This window comes from Bos mutus, chromosome 12, assembly GCF_027580195.1.
Source record: "Bos mutus isolate GX-2022 chromosome 12, NWIPB_WYAK_1.1, whole genome shotgun sequence".
Taxonomy (NCBI): domain Eukaryota; kingdom Metazoa; phylum Chordata; class Mammalia; order Artiodactyla; family Bovidae; genus Bos; species Bos mutus.
In genome coordinates this window covers 35,512,841-35,537,486 of record NC_091628.1, presented here as the reverse complement: position 1 = coordinate 35,537,486, position 24,646 = coordinate 35,512,841, and the positions used below count along the sequence as shown (strand labels likewise).

Below are 24,646 nucleotides of genomic sequence, written 5' to 3'. Positions count from 1 at the left end.
TGCTGCAGTCCATGGGATCACAAAGAGTTGGACACGACTGAGCAACTGAACTGAACTGAACTGAGTAACATGCTAATTATCAACTTTACCAAAAGTCTGACAGTGCGTATCAGGAAGACAGGAGTGGGAAGGACAGGCCTGGGCATGGGGAAAGAGGGCCTAAAAGGAACTAAATTCTCATCTTCTGTAACAACAGGAAGTAGTGTACATCATGCCAAGATGAAAAACTCAAAAAAGATACTGCTTTACAATATAATCAGGATACGAGTCCTCTGTCAGATCTGTGCACAGATAATATTCACCCATTTTCATAATGGTGACTTTTTTTATTATTTTGAAAAATATCTTTAATTGCTTTGTGAAAGTTGCTCAGTTGTGTCCAACTCTTTGCAACCCCAAAGACTATACAGTCCAGGGAATTCTCTAGGCCAGAATACTAGAGTGGGTAGCCTTTCCCTTCTCCAGGGGATCTTCCTGATCCAGGAATCAAACTGGGGTCTCCTGTATTGCAGGCGGATTCTTTACAAACTGAGGTATCAGAGAAGCCCTTATTTGCTTTAAATAGCAATAAAAATTATATATTATACATCACATGTATCTGGGCTCAATCACTAAGTCATTCCAACTCTTTTGTGACTCCTTGGACTGTAGCCCATCAGGCTCCTCCGTCCATGTAATTTTCCAGGCAAGAATACAGTATTGGGTTGCCATTTCCTACTCCATGTAATGGTGACTTTTAAAGAGTGGAAATTTTTAATTTTTATGAAGCCAAATGTATTTTCCTTTACTTTTAGTGCGTTCAGTGTTCTGTTCTATTCTATCCTATTCTTCCTCATGATGGTAAAGAAAATTTTCTATGCTTTCATCTAGCTTTTTAGGTGAAGCATTTATATTAAATCTATGATCCCTGTCGAAGTATACTGAATTAATCATTGGCTTGTGTTTTCCATTTACTGTTTTTTTATATCCTCCTCCCAAATCCAATCCCAAACTGTCCTCCAAGCACCCATCTCCTCTAAGGCAGGTAAATTACCTCTTCCAGCAAAGGTTGTCTCCTACACCCTCTGACCGAGGGAGGATCTGAGCGAGCAGCCCACCCCCCACACCTGGGGCACAGCTGTCCTTTGGGTCCCCCAACAGCTCCCAGGAGCCCCCACCCTCCTCCCGTTTGTTGGATCCGTTTCTTGGAGCCCGTGTCTGCCTCCAGCTTTCTGGGAAAGTATATGGGAAGAAAATATTCTGAATTCTTGAATGTCTGAAATGTCTTTATTCTACCCTCATACTCAACTAATGACTTGTCTGGATTGAAAACAATTGTGTGCTCAGTCGCTCAGTCATGTCCAACGCTTTGTGACTCCATGGACTCCAGCCCATCAGGTTCCTCTGACTGTGGGATATTCCACTGGAGTGGGTTGCCATTTCCTTCTTTTCACACAATTTGAAGGCCTTGTTCTGTTATCCTCTAGTGTTGAGAATTGGTGTTACCTTCAAAGCCATTCTCATTCTTTTTATTTTTTGGTTCTGATTCTTGATCCTTTGTATATGAACTGTTTTCTATCTCTGAAGATATTTTCTCTTTTATTTATCTTTGTTCCAAACATTCTTGAATTTTCTGATGACGTACATTTATTTGTATGGGTCTATTTTTACCCATTAGTTCTGTGCACTTCAGTTCAGTTCAGTCGCTCAGTCGTGTCCAACTCTTTGTGACCCCATGAATTGCAGCACGCCAGGCCTCCCTGTCCATCAACAACTCCCGGAGTTCACTCAAACTCACGTCCATCGAGTCGGTGATGCCATCCAGCCATCTCATCCTCTGTCGTCCCCTTCTCCTCCTGCCCCCAATCCCTCCCAGAATCAGTCTTTTCCAATAAGTCAACTCTTCGCATGAAGTGGCCAAAGTATTGGCATTAGTATTGGTAAATATTAGCATCAGTCCTTCCAAAGAACACCCAGGACCGATCTCCTTTAGAATGGACTGGTTGGATCTCCTTGCACAGGTCCTTTCTATCTAAAAATATACCCATGGGACTTCCCAGAGATCCAGTGCTCCCAATGCAGGGAGCCTGGGTTCAATCCCTGGTTGGGGAACTAGATCCCACATACCACAACTAAGAGCTCACATGCCATGACTAAAAGATCCCACACACTGCAGCTGAGACCCCAGCACAGCCAAAAAAAAAAAAAAGTCCATTAGTCATATAATGGAATTGCCCAGAAAAAATAACAGAAGACACGAGAGAGGCTAGGGATCAGGAGATGGCAAGAGATGGACAGAGACTCTTTAAAAAAATAATAATAGTGTAATTTTGGGACTTCCCAGGCAGTCCAGTGGTCAAGAGTCTGGCTTCTACTGCAGGGGGGCACAGGGAGGCAGGCTGCTCTCAGTCCTGTATCTACAAGCTACTATGATCCTTTTGAAGACACTAGTCACCAGCTTAAGGCGGCCAGAAACTGGTGATTTTAGGAGGGTCCATGTTTGGAGCAGCAAGCAGGAAAGGAAAAGGGTGAGATGCTGCCGACTGGAAGGCAGTGCTGCACTCTGGATGGTCAGAGGACCTGCTTCTTCACTGCCCAAGTGTGAATGACACAGGAGAAATAGATGAAGCCCAACTGCTCGCATTAGTCCCCTGTTTCTGCCAGATGTCAGTGCAAGGATTAATGCAGAGCCAGAGGACCCTTCTCAGACCCCAGCTATCCAACATGGATCCTGGCTACATGTGGCAATGATCTTGAGACTGGTGTGACTGAGGAAGTGAGCTGTGAATCTTCATTAGTTAAAAATGAAATTGATACCCACTTCAAGACAGATTTTTCTTCTAGAACTCCTGGACACTCTACAAAACAGAAGACCTTGAAAGGTGGGAAGGCAGGAAAGCTGGGCCTCAGGACTACACAGCACTAAGTTCTCTCAGTATTCTCTGTGCCTCCACGTTCCAGATTTGGAGCTGAAGCCCGCAACCTGGAAATGTCAACAAGCCCAACCCCCCGGCACTCCCGCCAGAGGAGAGGGGCAAATGGGCAATAACTGCTCCACTCCAGCCAATCAGACCAGAAAACTCTGCTCCCCCATGCCAGCAGAGCTCCCCAAAGTCCCTGCTGGGGTGCTGGGATCTCCATGCCACTTGGCTGGTGATGCCTCCCCAACATGGGAGCCTAAGAGAAAAGCTGGGCCCATGTAAGTGGAACCCTGTCTCCACAAGGACAGGGTCCAAGATGGCCTGGTGGAGTGGGGACTGCCCAGTGGTGACCATGTGACTGCACCTTTCAAAAGAACAATTCAGAATCAAATGTTTACAGCTTCTGGAGCTCTCAATACCACTGACCATTCTGAAGCAAAGATAGGGTATTACCCCTGTACTGTCAGTGTGTCTGTCTTGGGCAGGGCAATCAGCTCCCACTCAGGATCTATCTGACAGCCCACCGACCCCACTCAGCAATCTAACGCCAAACACCCGTCACCACCTTCGGGAAGAAAGCTGATCGCAGAACCACACCCAGATTTGGACCCTGTGCTGTGACCTGAAACCCAATCTCCAAATCCCAGACCAAACCAAGACAAGAGCTCCTCTCCCTTGCAATGGCAGCCCCCGCTGTATTTGAATCATGGGGAAAGCACACGAGACAAACAAGAACTTACAAATTTCAATAGAATTTGACACCTAGGGATTTGGATTCAAACTTTTAATAATAAATTGTGCCAGTAGAAGCTTTTCAAAGGCAATGATATATCAATAAATAATAGTTAAATTGAGTTCCTGAGAAAGAACCTACCACATGAAGGCTGTCAGAGTGTAAATAACAACACGGCATTACTGCAAAACTAGAGAAACACTGACAGTCATGACACAGCACAGCAGACTCAGAACCTGCCACTCATACACATGTAAACCAGTACACAGGAATCTTCTTCTTCAGTTTAGACATCCATAGACATGTGAGTGTTGCTGCCTAGAGATACACTAAGTAATGGATACATTATGCTAAAAACCTCAAGGAAAAATATGTGAATATAACAAAAAATATGATGCATCAGGTTTTTAAAAAGCAAAAAAGAAATTTAACTTTTTATTCAAATATAAACCACTTTAAATAGGAATCATACTAATTTGAAATAGGAATATTTTGTGTGTTTATCTATATAGTTATATATACATCTATACTCCTAAGAAAATATGTATGGCTTAATTATCTTTTTTTTTCCCCTCCAATATCACTTTGAATAGTCCTTGCTGTTTCACAAAGATTAGAAAAATGTGCTTTTAAAACTGAGTTAAGTTGGATCCTTCAAAGCACACTAAAAGCACTGCAGAGAGAACTCTCCACAGGTCTGCAGGGTGGGGCTCTGGCTCCCTGTGTTGGCTGGGCCACAGGACAGCATCCTGACTGGCGAGACAGACAGAGGTCCATGGCTAACTTACTTTTTTTGGCAGAGCTAAGTGAATCCCTTTTGATGTACACAAGTTTAGTGTAGGACAAATGTCTTTGCCCCCTCAAAGAATCCAAGCACACCCACGACACATACAGTCACATCATCTCTCAGATACACGTGCATTTCTGCAATGAGAGAGGAGGGGGGTGCAGTCACAGCGAGGAAGTCACTCACGACGCGGCATCAGCACACTGTCCAGAACAACTCATCCAAGGACACTCAGTAAAAACGTATTCACAGAACCTGCTGTGAATGGCAAGACACGGTCACGTTATATTAATAATAGAAAAACCCTGTTCATGCTCTCTCCATACCTGATGTCTGAAGTCACACCCGCATGATCAACTGCTCACACTTCCTATGATGCTATAATATGCAAAAAGCGAACAGAACAAAACAACAAAAGCAGCTTTTAACATATATCACAATTTTGAAATGTGGGAAAAATATAAAACAAAAACCGTTGTGTGAATAAAATGGTATCAGTAACATCAGGACATCAGGACAGTGTTTTTTTTTTTTTTTTTAAACATTATTGCACAGAGATTTCTTATCACATGTTCTTCAATCTTTATGTCTTTCCCTAATGTGAGTAAGTGCTGTGGATAAAATACAAACGTAGAAAATAACAGCAGCATGATTTGTCAAAATTAATCCCTATAATTTAATAATAAAAATGGCTATAAACAAAATAAGTGCTCTTTCTACTGTACTGATTTAAAAAATATTGTTTTAATGTCATGAAGGTCCTCAAAGCTAATTCCAGGCTGCGCTGACACCTCCTGCCATCCACCAGAACCTGGAGATGCAGACCTCAGAGGTGAGTCCTCTTTCAGAAGTTTTTCCGCTTTGGTTTTGGGTGCAGACTAGATGAGGGGCAACCGGCCAACTGACCTGACAGGCTGACCTCCCCGTCCACCAGTCTACACGTACACGGGCTGGCAGCCCCCGGCCTGCGCCCCCAGGGCTGGACCCACCGAAGCTGGCTGCTCAGCCTCAGTCACGGCTTCAGCCACTGCAGGCTTGGGGCATCGGAACGGGTGACCATTGTCATCGAAGAACCTCCGGAAGGTGAACTCGTAAAAGGCGTGCTCAGGGTGCCGGCTGCCCGCAGGGCCCAGTGCGTCCCAGGCTTTAGAGCTGTCCTCACTGCCGTCCTGCCAGGGGCCCTCCTCATCCACTGGGTCAAAGTTGGATGTATCCATGGGGTGGCTGATGGTGGGTACATAGGGGGCTGGTTGCCTCCGGATGTCGCTGGAGAAGTCGATGGCGCCCAGGAATGGGTGGGCCTTCAGATCATCGGCCCCGTTTCGGCCTAACCGGTGCTCAGCTGCACAGCACAGCTTGGCGATGAGGTCCCGGGCCTCGGGGCTCAGCTCCACCTGCGCGGGGATGTGCAGCGTGCTCTCCCAGTTAATCACCTGCGGGGACAACACACCCAGTGTTCCTTCCTCCTCACTCTCGAGGCCAAAGAGGGCCTTTATGGGGCAGGGTGTTAAAGAACACGATTGTTTCTCAACATCACTAATCATTAGGGGAATGCAAATCGAAACCACAATGAGGTATCACCTCACACAAGTCAGAATGACCATCATCAAAAAGCCAACGAATCATAAAGGCTGAAGAGGGTGTATGGAGAAAAGGGAACCCTCCTACATTGTTGGTGGAGATGTAAACTGGTGCACCACTCTGGAGAACAGTATAGAGGTTCCTTAAAAAACTAAAATTAGAGTTAGCATATGACCAAGAAATCCCACTCCTGGGAATAAATACAGACAATACTCTAATTCACAAAGATACATGCACCCCTGTGTTCACAGCAGCACTATTTACAATAGCCAAGAAGCAAACTAAATGTCCATCAACAGATGAACCGATAAAAGATGTAGTCTAGGGGGTGGGGCGCAAAAAAAAAAAAAAGATGTAGTCTATATATACAATGGAATCCTGCTGCTGCTGCTACTGCTAAGTCGCTTCAGTCGTGTCCGACTCTGTGCGACCCCATAGACGGCAGCCCACCAGGCTCCCCCGTCCCTGGGATTCTCCAGGCAAGAACACTGGAGTGGGTTGCCATTTCCTTCTCCAATGCAGGCAAGTGAAAAGTGAAAGTGAAGTCACTCAGTCATATCCGACTCTTAGCGACCCCATGGACTGCAGCCCACCAGGCTCCTCTGTCCATGGGATTTTCCAGGCAAGAGTACTGGAGTGGGGTGCCATTGCCTTCTCTGACAATGGAATCCTACTCAGCCATAAAAAGAACAAAATAATGCCATTTGCAACAACATAGATGAACTTAGAGACTGTCATACTAAGAGAAGTAGGAAGACAAATACCATATGATATAGCTTATAGTGCAATCTAAAATACAAAATGAACTTATTTACGAGACAGAAATAGACTCACACACATAGAAAACAAAGTTATGGCTAGCAAAGGGGAGAGGGAGGGAAGAGGAACATATTAGAGGAGTATGGGATTAACAGATACACAATACCTTACATAAAACAGATAACAACGGCTGACTGGATAGCATAGAGAATTATATTCAATATCACACAATAACCTATAATGGAAAAGAATCTGAAAATATAATCTGAATCACTTTGCTCTATACCTGAAACTAATACTGTAAATCAATTATACTTCAATAAAAATAACTTTAATTTTAAACAGATTTTGGTAGTTTCACAATAGGAGAACCAAACAGACGTAGGAGGATCTGAGGCAGCTACAAATGGCCAGTGTGGTTTCAGCAGGAGCCCACAGTCTGAGGCACAGGGTAAGGGAGCCACCCCCATACAGCAGTGATCAGCAACACAAACCAGCCATCCGGATGCTCTGCTAAGGGCTTATTTGCTCCTGGAGTCAGAACAAAGTAAGGTCAATGTAACTGGGAGTTGTGTAGAGGTGCAAGGGCTGGTGTAGGCTTCCCCAGTGGCCTATCAATAAAGAATCTGCCTGCAATGCAGGACACACAGGTCTGATCCCTGGGTTGGGAAGATCCCCTGGAGGAGGACATGGCAACCCACTCCAGTATTCTTGCCTGGGAAATCCCATGGACAGAGGAGCCTGGTGGGCTACAGTCCATGGGGTCACAAAGAGTCGGACACAACAGTGCACATGCACAACACAGATACAAAACTCAAAAAAAAAAAACCATAAAGCAAAAATCATGTGGGACATCCCTGGTGGTCCAGTGGCTAAGACTGTGCTCCCAATGGAGAGGGCCCAGGTTCAATCCCTGGTCAGGGAACTAGATCCCACATGCTGTAACTGAAACCCACTGCAGCAAATAAATAACATATATATATTAAAAAAAAAAAAAATCTTCGTGACATTCAATTTGGCAATGATTTCCTGGATATGATACCTAAAATCACAGGCAATAAAAGAGAAAAACACATAAAAGTCTTCATCAAAATTTAAAACTTTTGTACATCAAAGGACCCTATCAACAGAGTGAAAAGACAAACTTATAGAAAGGGAGAATTTATTTGCAAAGTATACATCTGATAAGGAATTAACAAGCAGAATACATAAAAACTACAACTAAACAACAAAAACCCAAACAACCTAATTAAAAAAGGGCAAAGGATTTGAACAGACATTTCTCCAAAGAAGGTATCTACATATGCCCACATATGAAAAGAAATTCAACATTATTTGAACATCAGGAAAATGCAAATCAAAATCACGAGACTGATACCACCTCACCCCCACTAGGATAGCTACTATTAAAAAGTAATAGTAATAAATGTTGGCTAAGATATGGAGAAATAGGAGCTTCAGTATACTGTTGGTGGGAATGTAAAATGGTACAGTCATATGGAAACAGTATGGAGGTTCCTCAAGAAGTTTCAACACAGACTGATCCTATGACCCAGCAATTCCACTCCTGGGTATATATCCAAAGGAACTGAATGGAACTGAATGCAGGGAGCAAACAGATACTTACACACATACTTATGTGCACAGCAGCACTACTCACAAGAGCCCAAGAGGTGCAAACAACCAAAATGTTAATTGCCAGATGATGGATAAAGAAAATGGAATGTTATTTGCATACAGTGGAGTATTTATTATTCAATATTACATACAATATAGTAGTAGCCTTAGAAAGGAAGGACATTCTGACACAGGTTCCAACAGGTATGAACCTTGAGGACATTATGCTGATGAAGTCAGTCAGTCACAAAAGTAAAAATACTGTATGATAACACTTATATGAAGCCCCTAAGAACAGGCAATTCATAGAGACAGAAAGTAGAAGACAGGAGCAAAGGGGAGGGAAGAATGGAGTTATCTTTTAGTGGGTGAAGTTCTGCTTGGGATGGTGAAAATGGCTGGAAATAAGTAGTAGTGAATGTACTTAATGCCATTGACTGTACTATTAAGTGTAGTTAAAATGGTAAAATTCATCACAATTTTTAAAACTGGGTGATTATCATGCTGGCAAATTACTAACTAGAAAAAAAATTAGTAACCAGTTCAGCAATTCAATTAGGATATAGATAATACCAAGTTCCAATTTCATTTTTACTGGAAAGAAACGGGGCCTTAATTGAGGATTTTTTGAAGAGGCCATCATAGTAACTATTCGGGTGTGTGAATAAGTCCTAGAATAGTCAGTGTTACAAGAGCACTGTTCTGAGACGATTCAAAGGTTTCATCAGATTCTCTACTCAATCTTTCTTAAGGAATCAAATTAATTGCTCCGAGAGTAAAAGGCCACCATTCTAAAACTGACTATTGAGTATTATTACTTGACAGGATTAGTTGAAACACTGCAAAAGTGCGTAAGTGGCTGGGCCCACAGCTCTTATATTATGCCGACAGTACAGACATAACGTCCAAACCAACCAACTCATCTCAAGGCCACGCAGTTCAGACCGGGCCCTGCCCGCCGGCCCAGACCTGCGGCCACGGTGCCTCCCTCGCGTCCAGGTTCATACGTACATCACAGCTCAGCTCTGACCTTGAGCCTTTACTCACTCAAATTAAAAAACCTAACAGGAAGTAACAAAAATACCTGAAAACTCCTCACTTCATACAGCTGACACTCCTGCACTACCCGGAACAAAAGGCCCAGTGTCAGCCAGAGACCCCAGGGCTCCTCAGAGGCCCCCGCGCCCCGTTACCTTCAGCTGGGTCTCCGTGGGCGTCGGCGCCAGGAACGGCGGCTGCCCCACTAGCATCTCAAAGAGAATCACGCCGACACTCCACCAGTCGCAGAGCTGGGTGTAACCTGAAAGACAGCGGGGCTCAGTTCATACCCGCGCCGTGGCATGGCTCTGGTCACCGAGGACGGGCCCCACCGCACAGGCGGGAAAGAGCTGCTGCGTGTCACGGAGCTCGCACGTCACGCCCCGCCTCCCGCCTCCACGGCGCACGCGTGACGTCACTGCTTCCTGCATAAGGGCCCGGAACAGACCGCTGGAAAAAACGCTGCCGAAGGTCACAGGCTCCACGTGGCAGGAGTGTGGGCACGAGTGTTTTCTGATTTTACAGCATTAGTTTATGATAAACACAGGATGCTCTTATAATAACAGATCTTTTAAATTTAAAAAGTTACTGTTATTGTTAGTAACAATACTAAACCAGGAATTTAAGTTCGTAAAGGACACAGACACAAATTAAAATCGTAGAAACTAGGGACTTCCCCGGCGGTCTGGTGGTTAGGGCTGTGCGCCTGGCACAGGCTGGACCCCTAGTCAGAGAGCTAAGATTACACAGACTGCGATGCAGCCAAAAAAAAAAAAAAAATGTAGAAGCTAAATAGCAGAAACGCTGTGACCGGAGGTCAGGTGAGGCCAGTGCCAAGACTCCCCGAGGAGCTTTTGGGAGAAGAGGGGAGGAAACTGTGGCAAAGGTAATGGCTGCCCCTGCCCTGAAGGGGAGGGAGCAGCTCCCTGTGAGGGAGCCAGGCTCCTCACTGCTTGCAGGATGGCCTCGTAGGGGTATCAGAAAAGGCTGATCTTTGATTCTGTCCCACATCCCAGTCCAAGCCCCGCTCTGGTCCCCCTGTCACTGAATTCTTGCTAAATGTGACCTGTGGCCCCTATCTGCCTGGCCCTGGAGGCTCTGCTGGGCTGCTGCCCATGGCAGGGTTGAGGGAGACCAGTGAACCCCCTTACAGACCAGCACCACCCCTACTTTGAAGGACAGAGAAGGCGGCCTATACTGGGCAGTGAGGTCAATATGCCCAACAACCTCTGGACATATACTGCCCTTATACTTGAGTCCCTGAGAGACTGGCAACCTGCCCTGAGGCACACAGCTCACAGAACGGTGAGGACAGAGCCTGCTGGCTCCAACAGTGGAAACCGCAGGTGAGGACAGACAGTCTGGCCCTATTCGGGTTTCTTACAGGGAATCAGATCCATACACACTGCCGCTCTGCTGGGGACCCCCAAAACTGACCATCAGAGGTGCCTCTGATGCTGGTCAAGCACTTGCTGGAGGGGCTGGAGCACCCCATCCCTGAGGCTTACCTTGAAGGGACCTCTGGACCAGTGGAAGAACTAGAGAAGTCTAGAACTAGAACAGGGAAGGTCTGCATTCTCACACCCACTGACCAGGGAAGATGGTGGGCCCCAGTGAGGACCCCGAACCCAGTCCTGACCCTCAAACAATTCCTCTGGGCTCTAGGGAGCAAGCCTACCATGCAGCCAGCTCATCACTTCCAGCCTAAGGAGGAGCAAGTGGAGACGCCGGGCCAGCTCCCAAGCAGAGGAGGATACACTGAAGGTTTGTCTGCTGACAGAACCCCACTCTTGGGCTCCCGTGGGGAGACATATGGGGACACTGAGACCCTGACAGTGGGAGCTGGGACCCTCGGAGATCACCCAGCTTGGATGCAGAGCCAAAGCACATACCTTTCCGGAGGAGCACTTCCGGGGCGATGTAGTTTGGGGTCCCAACCAGGGAGTGAGCCAGACACCGCTGGTGCTGCCTCCGCGCCCTCTGCTCCAGGGTCTTGAGCCGGTCTCCACACCGGCAATTAGACACATCGTCCCAGAGGTCGCTGGGCTCCATGCTGTCCTGCCGGGAGTGACTCCCTGTCACCCAGAAAGCAGGGTGGGGAGAGAAGAGAACAGAAAACAAAATCAATTTTCAATCTTTAACAATGCAATAAACCTAAAGCTTCAAAAGGAAAAATAACCTGACCCAGCTCCTGACACAGTCAGAGAGTCCCCCTGGCAGCTCCCAGAATGGCTGTGGTCCCAGGCCTCAGACCCAAGCATGAAGTACACACACGCCTCAGGACAGGAGCCACGGCAGGGGCTGTGCCCTGTGCTGGGGACTGTGAGCTGGTGCATAGGGCTGGCAAGACAGGCTCATGGACAGCTCATGGACAGTGAGGTGGCATTCCCAGCGCCTTTCAGGCCCATCTCAAAGGCTAACACCACCCGTTTGTCAGACATGTTTTGAGACAGGCATGGAAAAGTTTGAGGATTTCAAATATATGGACACAGATGATTTCAATGCCAAATTAAAAAAAAAAAATGAATCAAATAATTTAGAACTAGTTTTGAGTTAAAAAAACATAAGTCTGAGCTGTAGTAATAAAATAACTAGTTCAAGAATTCAAGTCAGGGCTTCCCTGGTGGTCCAGTGGTTAAGAATCCACCTGCCAATGCAGGGGACACAAGCTTGAACCCTAGCCAGGAAGATCCCACATGCTTCGGATCGACTAAGCCTGCACTCTAGAGACCTTGCTCTACGAGAGAGGCCACCACAAGGAGAAGCCCGTGCACTGCAAGGAAGGGTCGCCCCCACTCCTGGCAACTAGAGAAAAACCCTACAGCAACGAAGACCCACAACAGTCAAAAATAAGTCACTTCTCACTTTTCTGAGTAGTGAAACTACAGGAGATGCAGTTAAGCTGGACCCACAACCAGGTTGGCACCTGTAGGGAGACTCGGGGGGCTGTAACAGAGGGCTCCCCCGGAGGCTTGTTTAACAGGGGGGCTCTAAGAGAGGGCTCCCCCAGAGGCTGGTTTTAACAGGGCACAGTGACGGTTCCTCAGCCAGGCCCCAAGATACCCTATGGCCTACTGTCCTTGAAACATTTTAGTAAAACTTGAAGCCACTAACTTAAAAACAAACACCTTACACATCATAGTACTTCTTCATGGAGGAAAGGGTATCACACCAAATTATGAAATCACACGGGGACAGGTGCACCCACCCAGGATGGGGTGAGGAGGGGAGGCCGGAGGCAGTACCTTTCTGGTAGTATTTGGAGTTGTGGGTCCACCTGAACCCAGTGCAGAGGCCAAAGTCTGTCAGCTTGATGTGGCCGTCAAGGTCTATGAGGATGTTGTCGGGCTTGATGTCCCGGTGGATGAAGCCCATCCTGTGAACGCTCTCGACGGCCAGCGTCAGCTCAGCAATGTAGAAGCGCGCCAGGTGCTCGGGGAACACCTCCATGCGGATGAGCAGGCTCATCATGTCCCCGCCCGGGATGTAGTCCATCACAAAGTACAGGCTGTCCTTGTCCTGGAAGGAGTAGTAGAGCTTGACTACCCATTCATTGTCCGCCTCCGCCAGGATGTCCCGCTCTGCCTTGACGTGGGCCACCTGGTTGCGGTTCAGGACGTCCTTCTTTCTAAGGGTCTTCATGGCATACAGCGCGTGCGTGTCCACCTTGCAGGCCAGGCACACCTCCCCAAAGGCGCCAACGCCCAGCGTCTTCACCTTCACAAACATGGACTTGTCCATCTTGGCCCGCTTGAGCCTATTGTAATTGGACTCCTTCTGGTAAAGAATCTTCCTCATCTGCTCCTGCTCGGCCTCACAGAGCCCGGCCTGTGCAGGAGGAAACAGGACAGGGTCACACTGGACAGGCCCCATGGGGGCAGGAGGGACAGGACAGGGTCACACTGGATGGGTCCCATGGGGACGGGAGGCCCCAGAGTGGAGGGCACACCATGATCTGTGGAAAGGAGGGTGCAGAAGAACCGGGCCAACGCTACAAGTGAGAAAATGATGGTTTTCTACATCCACAGCCACAGATCTAGAATCAAAAGGGGAGATGTAAAAATAAGGAGTTCTTTCTCCACGTTGACTTTTAGGCTCTAAAAACTAAAGATAACTTGTATTACTAAAAATTTGTGCAATGGGGGACCATAAAATTCCTGGAACTCTAAGAGCAATGTAATAATTTAATGACAGTTCAGGGGAAAATGGGAAAACAGAAAAGTCAATGAAAATGGAACAGCATTTTCAATGGGATCCGACCTTATTTTTAGAACTTTTTAGAATCTGAAATTACCATAGCATTTCTATAAATAATTTCATTAATAATGTTCCCAAACAGCTTAGTGTCAACTAGCATCTACTTGAAACGTTATTTAGTAACTATAGACTTCATTAAGAATGAACTGAATCACTAACAGCTATACTTCTCTTTAAAATTCCCACAATGTCAGTGTGTAAAACCTCAACTTTTACTTTCTCCTCTTTCAAAGTTTCTTTACCAGTTGGAGACCCTTAATGGATTTGCTCCCCGGAAAGGACAGGCCGTAACAAGCAATGCGTTCGTTCACCGGGGGCATATCCGCACCGTCCTCCCCACCCCGAGCCGGGACAGGGGACACGGTGCATGGAGGGGCTTCTCCCACTGGGACCCCTACACCAGGTGTGCCCTGCGCCCACCTTCGCCATCTCCTGCTCCAGCTGCAGCCGGCGCGCCACCTTCTGCTGGTGGGTCTTGAGCACGTTCTCCACGTGCTGCTCCATGAAGAACTTGAAGGCTGACGGCGAGTAGCTCTTGATGCGCGACTCGCGCCTGTCCTCGTCGCGGCCGCCCCTGCGCACGGGCACCGGGGATGTCTGGATCTGCTTTCTGTCCCGGCCCGCCCTGTCGGCTTTGGTGGCCCCGGGGCTCGTGGGGCTGCCGTCGGGGGACTCGGCGGCACGGCCGCCCCGGAGGCCCTGTTGCAGCCCGGCGCACAGCCCGTCCACGTCGAGCGGCTCGGCGCGGGCCTGTGGCCGCAGCAGGTGCCGCGGATAAGGCGGGGGCCGGCCCCGCGCCTCGGCGCCCCCTGCGAGCTCCTCCGCGGGCTCAGGGCCGTCGGGTGGGGGCGCCGGCGCCCAAGCGGGGTGCGAGGGCCCCACGGCCGTCTGGGGTTCAGGCCGCAACACGCGCACGCTCCGCACCGGGTGCAGGATGCGCGCGGCCGTGACGGCCGTCACGGCATTGGGCGGGGCCGCGGCGCCGCTGAACGAACCGGTGCGGCTGGGGCCCGGCTTGGGCAGCGAGTCACGCCGGGCCAGGCCGGCGCCCGGCCAGGCCGGCGCACCTGGCTCGAAACGCTCGGCGCCCAGGCGGTCTTGCGAGCGGGGGCGGCCAGGCCAGGCGGGGCGCTGTCGCCGGCGAAAGCGGCGCCCCGGGGGCCCCCCGCGTGTCCCTGGTGCGGCGGCTTAGGGTGCGGGGCCGAAGCGTAGGCTGCGCCGGGGGCCGGGAAGGGGAAGCCGGGGGGTGGCACCGGCACGGCTGCGCCCTTGGCGGCCAGCCCCGCGTACGCGCCGGCCTCCGGGGTCGCCTTGCTTTGGAAGGAGGGGCTGCGCTGGACGCCATAGCCCAGGGGTTCCGCGGGCACCAGCAACGGGGCTCTGTAGTGCGCGCCCCCGGGGCCCGCGAGGCCCATGCGGGCGGCCTCCCCGGCGGCCGCGTAGCCCTTGGGCGGGTGCGGACGACAAGGAGGCCCGACGCCGGCGAAGAGGAAGTCCGGGTAAGGGCGAGGCGCTTCCTCCAGGGCGGCGGGGCCCTCGAAAGCCGGCCCGGCCACCTGCGTGAAGGGCGGGAAAGGCTCGCCCGGTGCTTCGAAGCTCGGCCTCCGTGGCCCGGGGGCCGGCGCCAGGCCCTTCCCTGCGGGCAGAGACGGAGGCAGCGTTAGAGGGCCGTGGGCAGAAGGCCCCGCGTCGCCAGTCGGGTACCCTCCTCCCCGCGCCGCAGGAGCCCCGGCAGAGCCCCCCAGGGGAAGATGAAGCACCAGCGCCAGGGCTGCCCGCAGGGCTGGGGCTGGGGGATGAGCTGCCACACAGACCCCGAGATCCCAAGGGCCTGGACGTGGTGGCAGCAAGGCAATGCTTAAGGGCGTTCCTCAATCAAGAGAAGCGAAACGTGATGGGCAAATGTCCGTGTTCTCACTGTTTTCACTCCGTTTCTCAGTCAGTGCCTGAGACAGGTGGTTAAATTCACCCACAGTGAAAATACATTTTTCTGTTGTTCTTTTAATTGTGTCAATTTTGAGGATATGTAGTAGATAAATACATTTTTGAAATGTTATGCCTTCAAAAAGAAGAAAAGGGAAACCTGTGTTCTCAAGGAAGATACAATGTATTTAATACAAAGCCCTTGCAAGTTCCTCACTCAGCAGATGAACTGGGTTTATCCAAGGTCTCCAGGGAAAACTCCTTCTGGTCAATATCCTGAATCCCTTATTGCCCCCCCAGGGGCCTCAGGTCCCCCACATGGCTCCATCTGCTCTACCCAGGAAGAGAAACACCCACTGACTAGCAGGCAGGGGTGCTGAGGCGACTGGCCCTCCCCAGGGGCATGGGGTGCGGTGGAGGTGGGGGAAGGTTCCCTCCCTCCCCCGGGGTATGGTGGGGGTGGCTTTCCCACACCTGTGCCTGAGGCACCGTACTCTGGAGCCACCTGCCACCCTGCAGCTGGCTCTCCGAGCCCACAGAGTGGGAAACAAGTGTGTTTTAGAATCAATGAAATAAGCCTCCCCTTAAGACTCCCCCACAAGTCCAGAAGAAAGAATCTGCTGAGTGGCCTAATTTTCATTCTGAATTTTCCCTTTCATAAACAGAACAACTCCACAAACCCCCAGGAAGGAAGGACCCAACTGAGTGTCAATCTGCCTCCACCCTGGGAGATAGGATGTTGGGCAGGGCAGGTTCAGTCCCCGTGCCCCCACTCCTGTGAGGGAGGGGGGGCAGCATGATGGCCACGAGGCCCTCTCCCCACAGCCGCCTCTCCATAGCCCCCAGCGTGCTCACCTGGGGAGGTCTGCTTGACGACCCGCACGATCTGCTCCTTGCCTGGCTCCAGGTAGCCCATCTTACTGATGAACTCCAGGGCTGCCTCGATGCTGCGACTGCCAGTCTGCTTGAGGGCCCTGCCCGCCATCTCCTGGAGAGGGGAGCACAGAGACATTAGCTGGGGGCCTGGGCATGGGTCACGTGAAGCTTCCAGGGACAGCCTTTCTGTCCTGCACCCGCCTCCGAGCCAGTGGAGCAAGAACTGCTGGGGACTTGTCTTGGGGCTGATGAACCTCACACACACTTAGTTCAGTCACTCAGTCGTGTCTGACTCTTTGTGAGCCCATGGACTGCAGCATGCCAGGCTTCCCTGTCCTTCACCAACTCCCGAAACTTGCTCAAACTCATGCCCATCGAGTCAGTGATGCCATCCAACCATCTCATCCTCTGTCGTTTCCTTCTCCTCCTACCTTCAATCTTTCCCAGCATCAGGGTCTTTTCCAGTGAGTCAGTTCTTCCAATCAGGTGGCCAAAGTACTGGAGTTTCAGCTTCAGCATCAGTTCTTCCAATGAATATTCAGGACTGATTTCCTTTAGGAATGACTGGTTGGATCCCCTTGCAGTCCAAAGAACTCTCAAAGAGTCTTCTCCAACACCACAGTTCAAAAGCATCAATTCTTCGGTGCTCAGCTTTCTTTCTAAGTCCAATTCTCACATCCATACATGACTACTGGAAAAACCATAGCTTTGACTAGAGATACCTTTGTTGGCAAAGTAATGTCTCTGCTTTTTAATATGCTGTCTAGGTTGGTCACAGTTTTTCTTCCAAGCAGCAAGCATCTTTTAATTTCATACCTGCAGTCACCATCTGCAGTGATTTTGGAGCCCCAAAAAATAAAGTCTGACACTCTTTCCACTGTTTTCCCATCTATTTGCCATGAAGTGATGGGACCCAATGCCATGATCTTAGTTTTCTGAATGTTGAGTTTTAAGCCATCTTTTTCATTCTCCTCTTTCACTTTCATCAAGAGGCTCTTTAGTTCTTCGCTTTCTGCCATAAGGGTGGTGTCATCTGCATTTCTGAGGTTATTGATATTTCTCCCAGCAATCTTGATTCCAGCTTGTGCTTCATCCAGTCTGGCATTTTGCAAGATGTACTACTCTGCATGTAAGTTAAATAAGCAGAGTCACAATATACAGCCTTGATGTACTCCTTTCCCAGTTTGGAACCAGTCTGTTGTTCCATGTCCAGTTCTAACTGTTGCTTCTTGACCTGCATACAGATTTCTCAGAAGGCAGGTCAAGTGGTCTGGTATTCCCATCTCTTTCAGAATTTCCCACAGTTTGTTGTGATCCACACAGTCAAAGGCTTTGGCATAGTCAATAAAGAAGTAGATGTTTTTCTGGAACTCTCTTGCTTTTTTGATGATCCGACGGATGTTGGCAATTTGATCTCTGGTTCTTCTGCCTCTCACACGCTGACCCCACCCAGATCTTTGATCTGTTTCCTCTTCCTCACACACACTGACCCCACCTAGATCTTGATGGTGGGCCTGGAAGACTTTGTGTTCTGCTCCTCCTGAGAAAACTTCTGTGACTGGATGGAGACATTCCTGTCTGGTCTGTGGAAGTCAGAGAACCAGACTTCCCCCACACTAGGGAGGGAGGCAGGGGAAGGGCTACAGTGGGTGAGAGAGCATGGGCCCCTGGGACAGGCCCAGCAGGACAGCTCCCCCCACTTCCAGAACAGTCCCGGAAGGACAGGCGCCCCCTCACCCCCCAGCACTGCTAGCAGGATAAGTTTCTGGGGAAGAGGGCCAGAGGAGGGAGAGGAACCAGGGACTGTCCTCAGCCCAGATGAGGGCACACAGCTGGCTCTTCAAGGACAGCAGGATGTGGGCAGACAGTGGAGAAAAGGTATTCTTGGCTGGCAGTCAGTCAGAGCAGGGTGGGGGGAACCACAGACCAGTCAACTGTCCTGAACCTTCTATTCTCTTCACATATCCCTGTGTCCAGAAATGAGCATGACAACACCTGCAGTCTCATGTGCAAAGGCTCAGCTCCGCCCCTAGAATCTTGGTGGCCTGCAGTGTGCTCCAGGGAGCAGGATCAGGCCAATGCCAGCCCCCAGACTCATCTGCAGTTCCAACATGTGAGCAAACAGCCTGGATGCTCAACCCCAGCAACACAGCTGGACAGCCCAGAGGATCATAATAAGTAATAAACTATGGTTGTTCTTCAGCTGCTAAAACTTCTGGGATGGTTTGTTACATAGCAGCAGACAATGGGTAACTACTTTTACTGCAGGTATAACCTGAAAAATATGTCCACCTATTAATTTACCTCAACTCTGAATGGTTGGGTTTGCTAAATTCATTAAGATCAGTTTTATGGAAAGTTAAATTTACAGATATTTAATATAACCACGAACAAAGATTTAACAAAACACCAAGAAATATTTCACCAGAAAATGAGAACATTATCGCAATATTGATTACTGGTGTGATGAGTGAAACTTAAGAACCTTAAAAATGTATTTTTATTCCAGTATATCCCATAGATTATTCCAGTTGTCCTGTTAAGAGCCTGATAATAAAGCACCAACTTTGCTTCTATTTGTCATAATCTGGCTGCACAGTCAGCAGGAAGTACTGCTTTCTACATCGTCATGCAACTTCACAGTCCCTCAAATAAGTTTGGTTGGATTCGTATTTAACTACAAAACTATTCTTATATCTCCATGATTTGTTTTTAAAGAAGCACTATACTCTTCTATACGGTTGTTATGGTAACTTAGGCCCAACCTCTTTTGAAGAAAAACATCTATTTTTTTCAGTAATGAATTCATGTGGAATTTGAATTCATTCTTGTTGGGAACTCTGGTTTTCTTAACACAGATTCGGTCTGTCTCAGCCCACAGTGCTGGAGGAAGAACTGGGAGGCGACAGGCCAGTGTGTGAGTAGCAGGACCCCAGGCCCAGGGCACACATGTGGACAGCAGGGGATGGGGAGACAGGCCCCGTGGGGGGACCGCCTGACCGGCGGGGACAAGTCTGCACCAGAGGACGGGGGCAGCCGGCAGAGCAGAAGCACCACTGCAGGTTTCATCACTGGTGACAAGCCGGCATCCGCTTCTGGGACTCAGCGGGCTGAGTGTGAGGGAAGACTCTCCTGGGCAGACAACTACTGCCATCCAGTCCTGCCATTCGGACGTCTCCCTGCAAAAAGCACACAGGCCTCCTCACCAAGCATCCTTGTAGCAGACCTTCGAGCTCCAGTCCACACTTTTTAAATGAGCAGCTGCTGTGTCTCGTGTGTGTTCACAGTAGCCCCTGTGCAGCCATGGTCCCACTGCGCAGGAGAGGGTCAGCCCACAGGCGACCAGGGGCAGGGATGTCAGGATGCAGATACCGATGCTTCCTTCCCTCCATCAAGACAGGCTTCCAGAGACTGCGCACGTGTGGAGGCTCCCGCTGCATGTCAGCACGTGTGTCCTTTTCTCACTCTATGGATACATGTGATACATGTGCTCTGCTGTGTGTGACCTGGCTGCACGGATGCTCCTTGTCACAGGGAAGCTCTGATCTCCGGCTGGTCCTGTGCCCGCAGGTGGCGGACTGAGCCCTGGACAGTAACTGGTCATCCACAGCAAAGCATGGATGTTTTCTCTGAGAAAACAACCCAGTGACCCCACGTGGGGCAGTCTGTACACCAGGAGGCTCGGCCCTAGGCCAAGAATTTCCAAAATGTGAGCCCCTGCTGGAAAGTCTGCATGGACAGGCTGTTGGCAAGTTTGTAAAGAACTCGGCAGGATGCCAGCGGAGTGAAGGCGTCCAGAGGGCTCTGTACCTAAGCCCTGTCCTGCCTGCCAGTCACCCCGAGAAATGAGCACTGCGAGCCAAGTGTCAAAGATGGAAAAGGCAAGACTAAGATAGATGACCACAGCCATGAAATTAAAAGATGCTTGCTCTCTGGAAGGAAAGCTATAACAAACCTAGACAGTGTACTAAAAACCAGAGACATCACTTTGCCAACAAAGGTCCATATAAGTCAGTTATCTATGGTTTTTCCAGTAATTATGTACATATGTGAGAGCTGGACCATAAAGAAGGCCAGATGGCAAAGAATTGATGCCTTTGAATTGTATTGGAGAAGACTCTTGAGAGTCCCTTGGACAGCAAGGAGATCCAATCAGTCAATTCTAAAGGAAATCAACCCTGAATATTCATTGGAAGGACTGATGCTGAAGCTGAAGCTCCAATACTCTGGCCACCTGATTCGAAGAACTGACTCATTGGAAAAGACCCTGATGCTGGGAAAGGAGAAGGAAGAGAAGGAGGAGGAGAAGGAGAACAGGGCAGCAGAGGATTAGATAGTTGGATGTTATCACCGACTCAATGAACATAAGTCTGAGCAAACTCTGGGAGATAGTGAAGGACAGAGAAGCCTGGTGTGCTGCAGTCCACGTGGTAGCAGAGTGAGACACGACTTAGCGACTTAACAACAAGAAGGCCGATGAGCAATTTACTCAAAATCACAACGATGACAAGGATGGGGTGGAGGGAGAGGAGCTCGGAGAACTTGTGTCTGTTATAGAGCAACTGATGCCAGCACTGTCACGGTCCCCTCTCTGCTCTGGGTGCTGGGGAGGAGTCCCCACCTGCAGGTTCTCACCACCCACCTGCCCGCCACCTGGGCCAGTTACAGCAGCTGTGGTGGCAGGTAAAGCTGGGCTGCTCTGGGTCACCACGTCAGTCCCACCTGGATGGGATTAGTTGCTCTGACTTGAAGCCAAAGGATGTTCTCATTTCTTATACTGAGCAATGTGCTCAAGGGAACACTTATTACCTTATAAAAGCAAAAATTAGGGTGTGCTATGATTCTAAAATCTATGCAAAGAGGCTGATTTTCTGTAGACAAACAAGCTCTAAAGCAGGCAGGAAAGGTAATGAAAGGTTGTGACACAAGCCCTGACCTTGGTAAAGGCCATACCAATCCTGTCTCACAGATGCCCCTGCAAGTTGTGTTGGAATGTTCTGTTTATTTACTCTTTGAAATGTCCCTTTCCTTGTCCTTCCACTAAATGTAAACAGATCATTTTAAAGTTAAATAAGGAAGTGGGATTAAAATGCTAAATAATTTAGAGGAAAAAACAGATAAGAGAAAACAACTATTTTTTTGTCCTCACCACAAGGAATCTTAACCACTGAACTTCCAGGGAAGGTAGGGTCTGTGACACAGCCGCCCGTCGCTGATGGATGGAGAGGCCTGCCAACCTTCGGAGCCTAATGAGCAGCCTGCAGCACACGGATGCTGGGGCACCAGCCAGAGGAAGGAGGCTGGCAGGTAGAGCGCTGCCCAGCGCCCCCATGTGGGATACATGGGGCTCCAGCACTGCGGTGTGAGTGCCCTGCTCCCTTGGCCAGCACTGCCGTGAAGTGTGCTTCTGAAGGAAAAACGATTCGCTGGACACTTCCTCAAGTCACCTGGCCAGGAAGGCTTTCCGGCAGTGTGAGAGGCTGAGATCCCTGGCGACAACGCACTTCCACCCCTGGGGCAGAGAGGCATGAGCCCGGCAGTAACACGAACGCTGCCGGCTCCAGGGACCCAGCATGACTGCTCTGAGCCCGAAGGTCCCATTGGAGCGGCAGACGAGACATTACCAGACCAATGAAGGAAGAGTGTAGTACTCCAAAAAAAAAAAAGAATGTCTGCTGAGTGGCTTTACAGATTCAATCAAATGAAATCTCCTTTCTCAGAAATTCACAAATAACACTTAATATTCTTTTTCTAGCTGAAAAACCTAAACTAAACAAAGATCCAATCTGTTTTATGACAACTTAGTTTTGGAGAAAGGGTAGTGAAAATGTAATTTTCGGTTTCAAAATCAGGGCTTCTCTCTCCATTTCTGAGGAATGTGGAGCCTCCAGGAGTTACAGGTGGCCTGTCATCCTCCAGGCAGGAAAGGCTAGCAGTCCATCTACAGTACATGGCAGTTTTGTCTTCACTCGCACAATTTCATAAGAACAACACTTAACCTTATTTACGTGTGATCTGACTCTGCACTGTTATCAGAGCCCACAAAACCGATTATTCCACTCATTCAAGGATCCTGCTCTGGTAGTTGGAAAAACACTTCACTAAAAATGCCTGAGTGCTGTCAGCAGGCGACACCTTCCCATCAGAAGATAACTCCCTTCTTCACAGGAGCCACTAGGGGCTTGGGGAAGAGTCACCCCTCAAGTAGCCTCCCTCCTCTGGACCGCCTCATTCATGCAGCACCTGCCCACTCCCAGGCTAGTGCACATGTACACAGACACATCAGAACGGTCTCTGAGGGACTTCTCTGATGGTCCAATTGTTAAGAGTCTGTCTTGCAGTGCAAAGGACACTGGTTCGAACCCTGGTCCAGGAAGATCCCACAGGCAGCAGAGCAACTAAGCCCATGTGCCACATACACTTGAGCCCATGCGCCAGAGCCCCTGAGCCACAACTGTCGTACCCATGTGTCACAACTACTGAAACCCGCATGCTCTAGAGAAACCACCGCATGAGATGCCCATGCACCCACAACGAAGAGTCGCCCTGGCTCGCCGCAACTAGAGAAAGCCTGCACATGGCAACAAACACCAAGCACGGCCAGAAATAAATAAGTAAATAAAAATTATTTTAGGAAAAAGGTCTCTGAAACCTTAGACACTCCCTCAGCTCATGACAGGTGTCTGTAGAACCGTGTAGCATCCAACAAGAAGGCAAGCAGTCAGTGTTCTGTAGCAGCCTGGATAGGTGGGGAGTTTGGGGGAGAATGGATACATGTACACATATGGCTGAGTCCCTTTGCTGTCCACCTGAAACTATCACAACGTTATTAACCAGCTATATCCCAATACAAAATGTTTTTGGTTTTAAAAATAAATAAATTTTACAAGTGAGTCACTGTCCTGATACCATCACCCAGGTGCCCGAGTAGGACAGTCTGCTCCACACCAACTCTCCCAGGAAGCTACTGCGTGCCTCTGTTTTGTTTTCAACTATTTGTTTTTACGTGTTTTGCTGCGCCGGTTCTTGAGCTGTGGCACTGGGATCTTTCAGTTGCGGCATGTGTCTCTGTTTGCGGCCTGTGAACTCTTGGCGGCTGCACACAGGGCTCAGTGCCCCTGGAGGGACGGAACCCAAGCCCCTGCACTGGGAACGGGGAGTCTCAGCCCCGGGCCTCCAGGGAGGTCCCACAGTCCCTGCGTGGCTGCCTGTCGCGGGTGCGCCCGCTGTGTTCTGGGGATGGGTCAGGAGGTTCAGCCTCCCAGTCGGAGGCGGGTCCCACCTGAGTACCTCTTGGGGCCGGCGGGCGCCCCCTGCGGGCGTAGAAGAATCGCACGTTTAGAAAAACAAAAGCGTGCAGTTTTGCTTGAATTTTTGAATATTTTAAATCTTTCAAAAAACTAAGCTTGGTTGCTTTCTCATCGGCTCATCTGTCTAGGGGTCCAGGGCCGCGGGTTTCTCGTGAGTGGTGCCCTCGCTCCGACCCCGCCTCTCCGTCACGACGGCTCCGCCTGGACCTGCGGGCAGGGAGGCCCTCGGTCCACAGGCCGATGACCCGCGCAGTCCCAGGGGACTCCGGGCAGCGCTCCCACCTGCCCACCGCCCTCCCGCTGTCTCCACAGCGAATGCACAGGCAGCGCGCCCGGCGCCCCTCACACGGCCGGGCGGGGTGTGGGGTCGCCGCTCTGAGGGCGCGGCCCGACTCGGCCTCACACCCCTGGTCTTCGACTCAAGAGGAGCCACCTCACCGGGTGACCCTCAGCCCTGCCCCACACCCGACAGCGGAGACTCCGCGCGCATGCAGCTTGCATCCCCTTCGGTGCCGCCTCCAGAGTCCAGAGTCCGGAGTCACCGACCTGACAGAAGACCCGGGCCTCGCTGTGTCCACAAGGGGACCTTCCCGGAGAAAAATACAAAGCTCTGATTTCAGAGGGGCAGCGACCTCTTCTGGGACACATCATTCTGACCACGTATTAAAAAATAAGTGATAAAACACTTGTGATAAGTGATAAAACATCAAGTCACCTCTTGACTCTTCAGCTGGGTACTTTGCCAATGGCTGCCCTTTGGTATTCCTCCCACCTGGGCATCCTTTTTTTTTCTTTCTTAATTGAAGTATCCTTGATTTATAATGTCGTCAGTTTCAGGTGTACAGCGAAGTGATTCAATTATACA

General features: G+C 49.7%; 1 protein-coding gene across 1 annotated transcript in view; it reads right to left on the bottom strand.

Annotated features, from left to right (window-relative positions):
* Positions 1 to 3,669: 3,669 nt before the first annotated feature.
* LATS2 (large tumor suppressor kinase 2) overlaps positions 3,670 to 24,646 on the bottom strand; it is a 34,313-nt gene continuing 13,336 nt past the window's right edge. The window contains 7 exon segments of the mRNA XM_070380532.1: positions 3,670 to 5,853; positions 9,571 to 9,677; positions 11,308 to 11,490; positions 12,661 to 13,243; positions 14,093 to 14,764; positions 14,767 to 15,308; positions 16,451 to 16,583. Coding sequence (XP_070236633.1) covers positions 5,356 to 5,853; positions 9,571 to 9,677; positions 11,308 to 11,490; positions 12,661 to 13,243; positions 14,093 to 14,764; positions 14,767 to 15,308; positions 16,451 to 16,583 — 2,718 coding nt within the window. The 3' untranslated portion in view covers positions 3,670 to 5,355.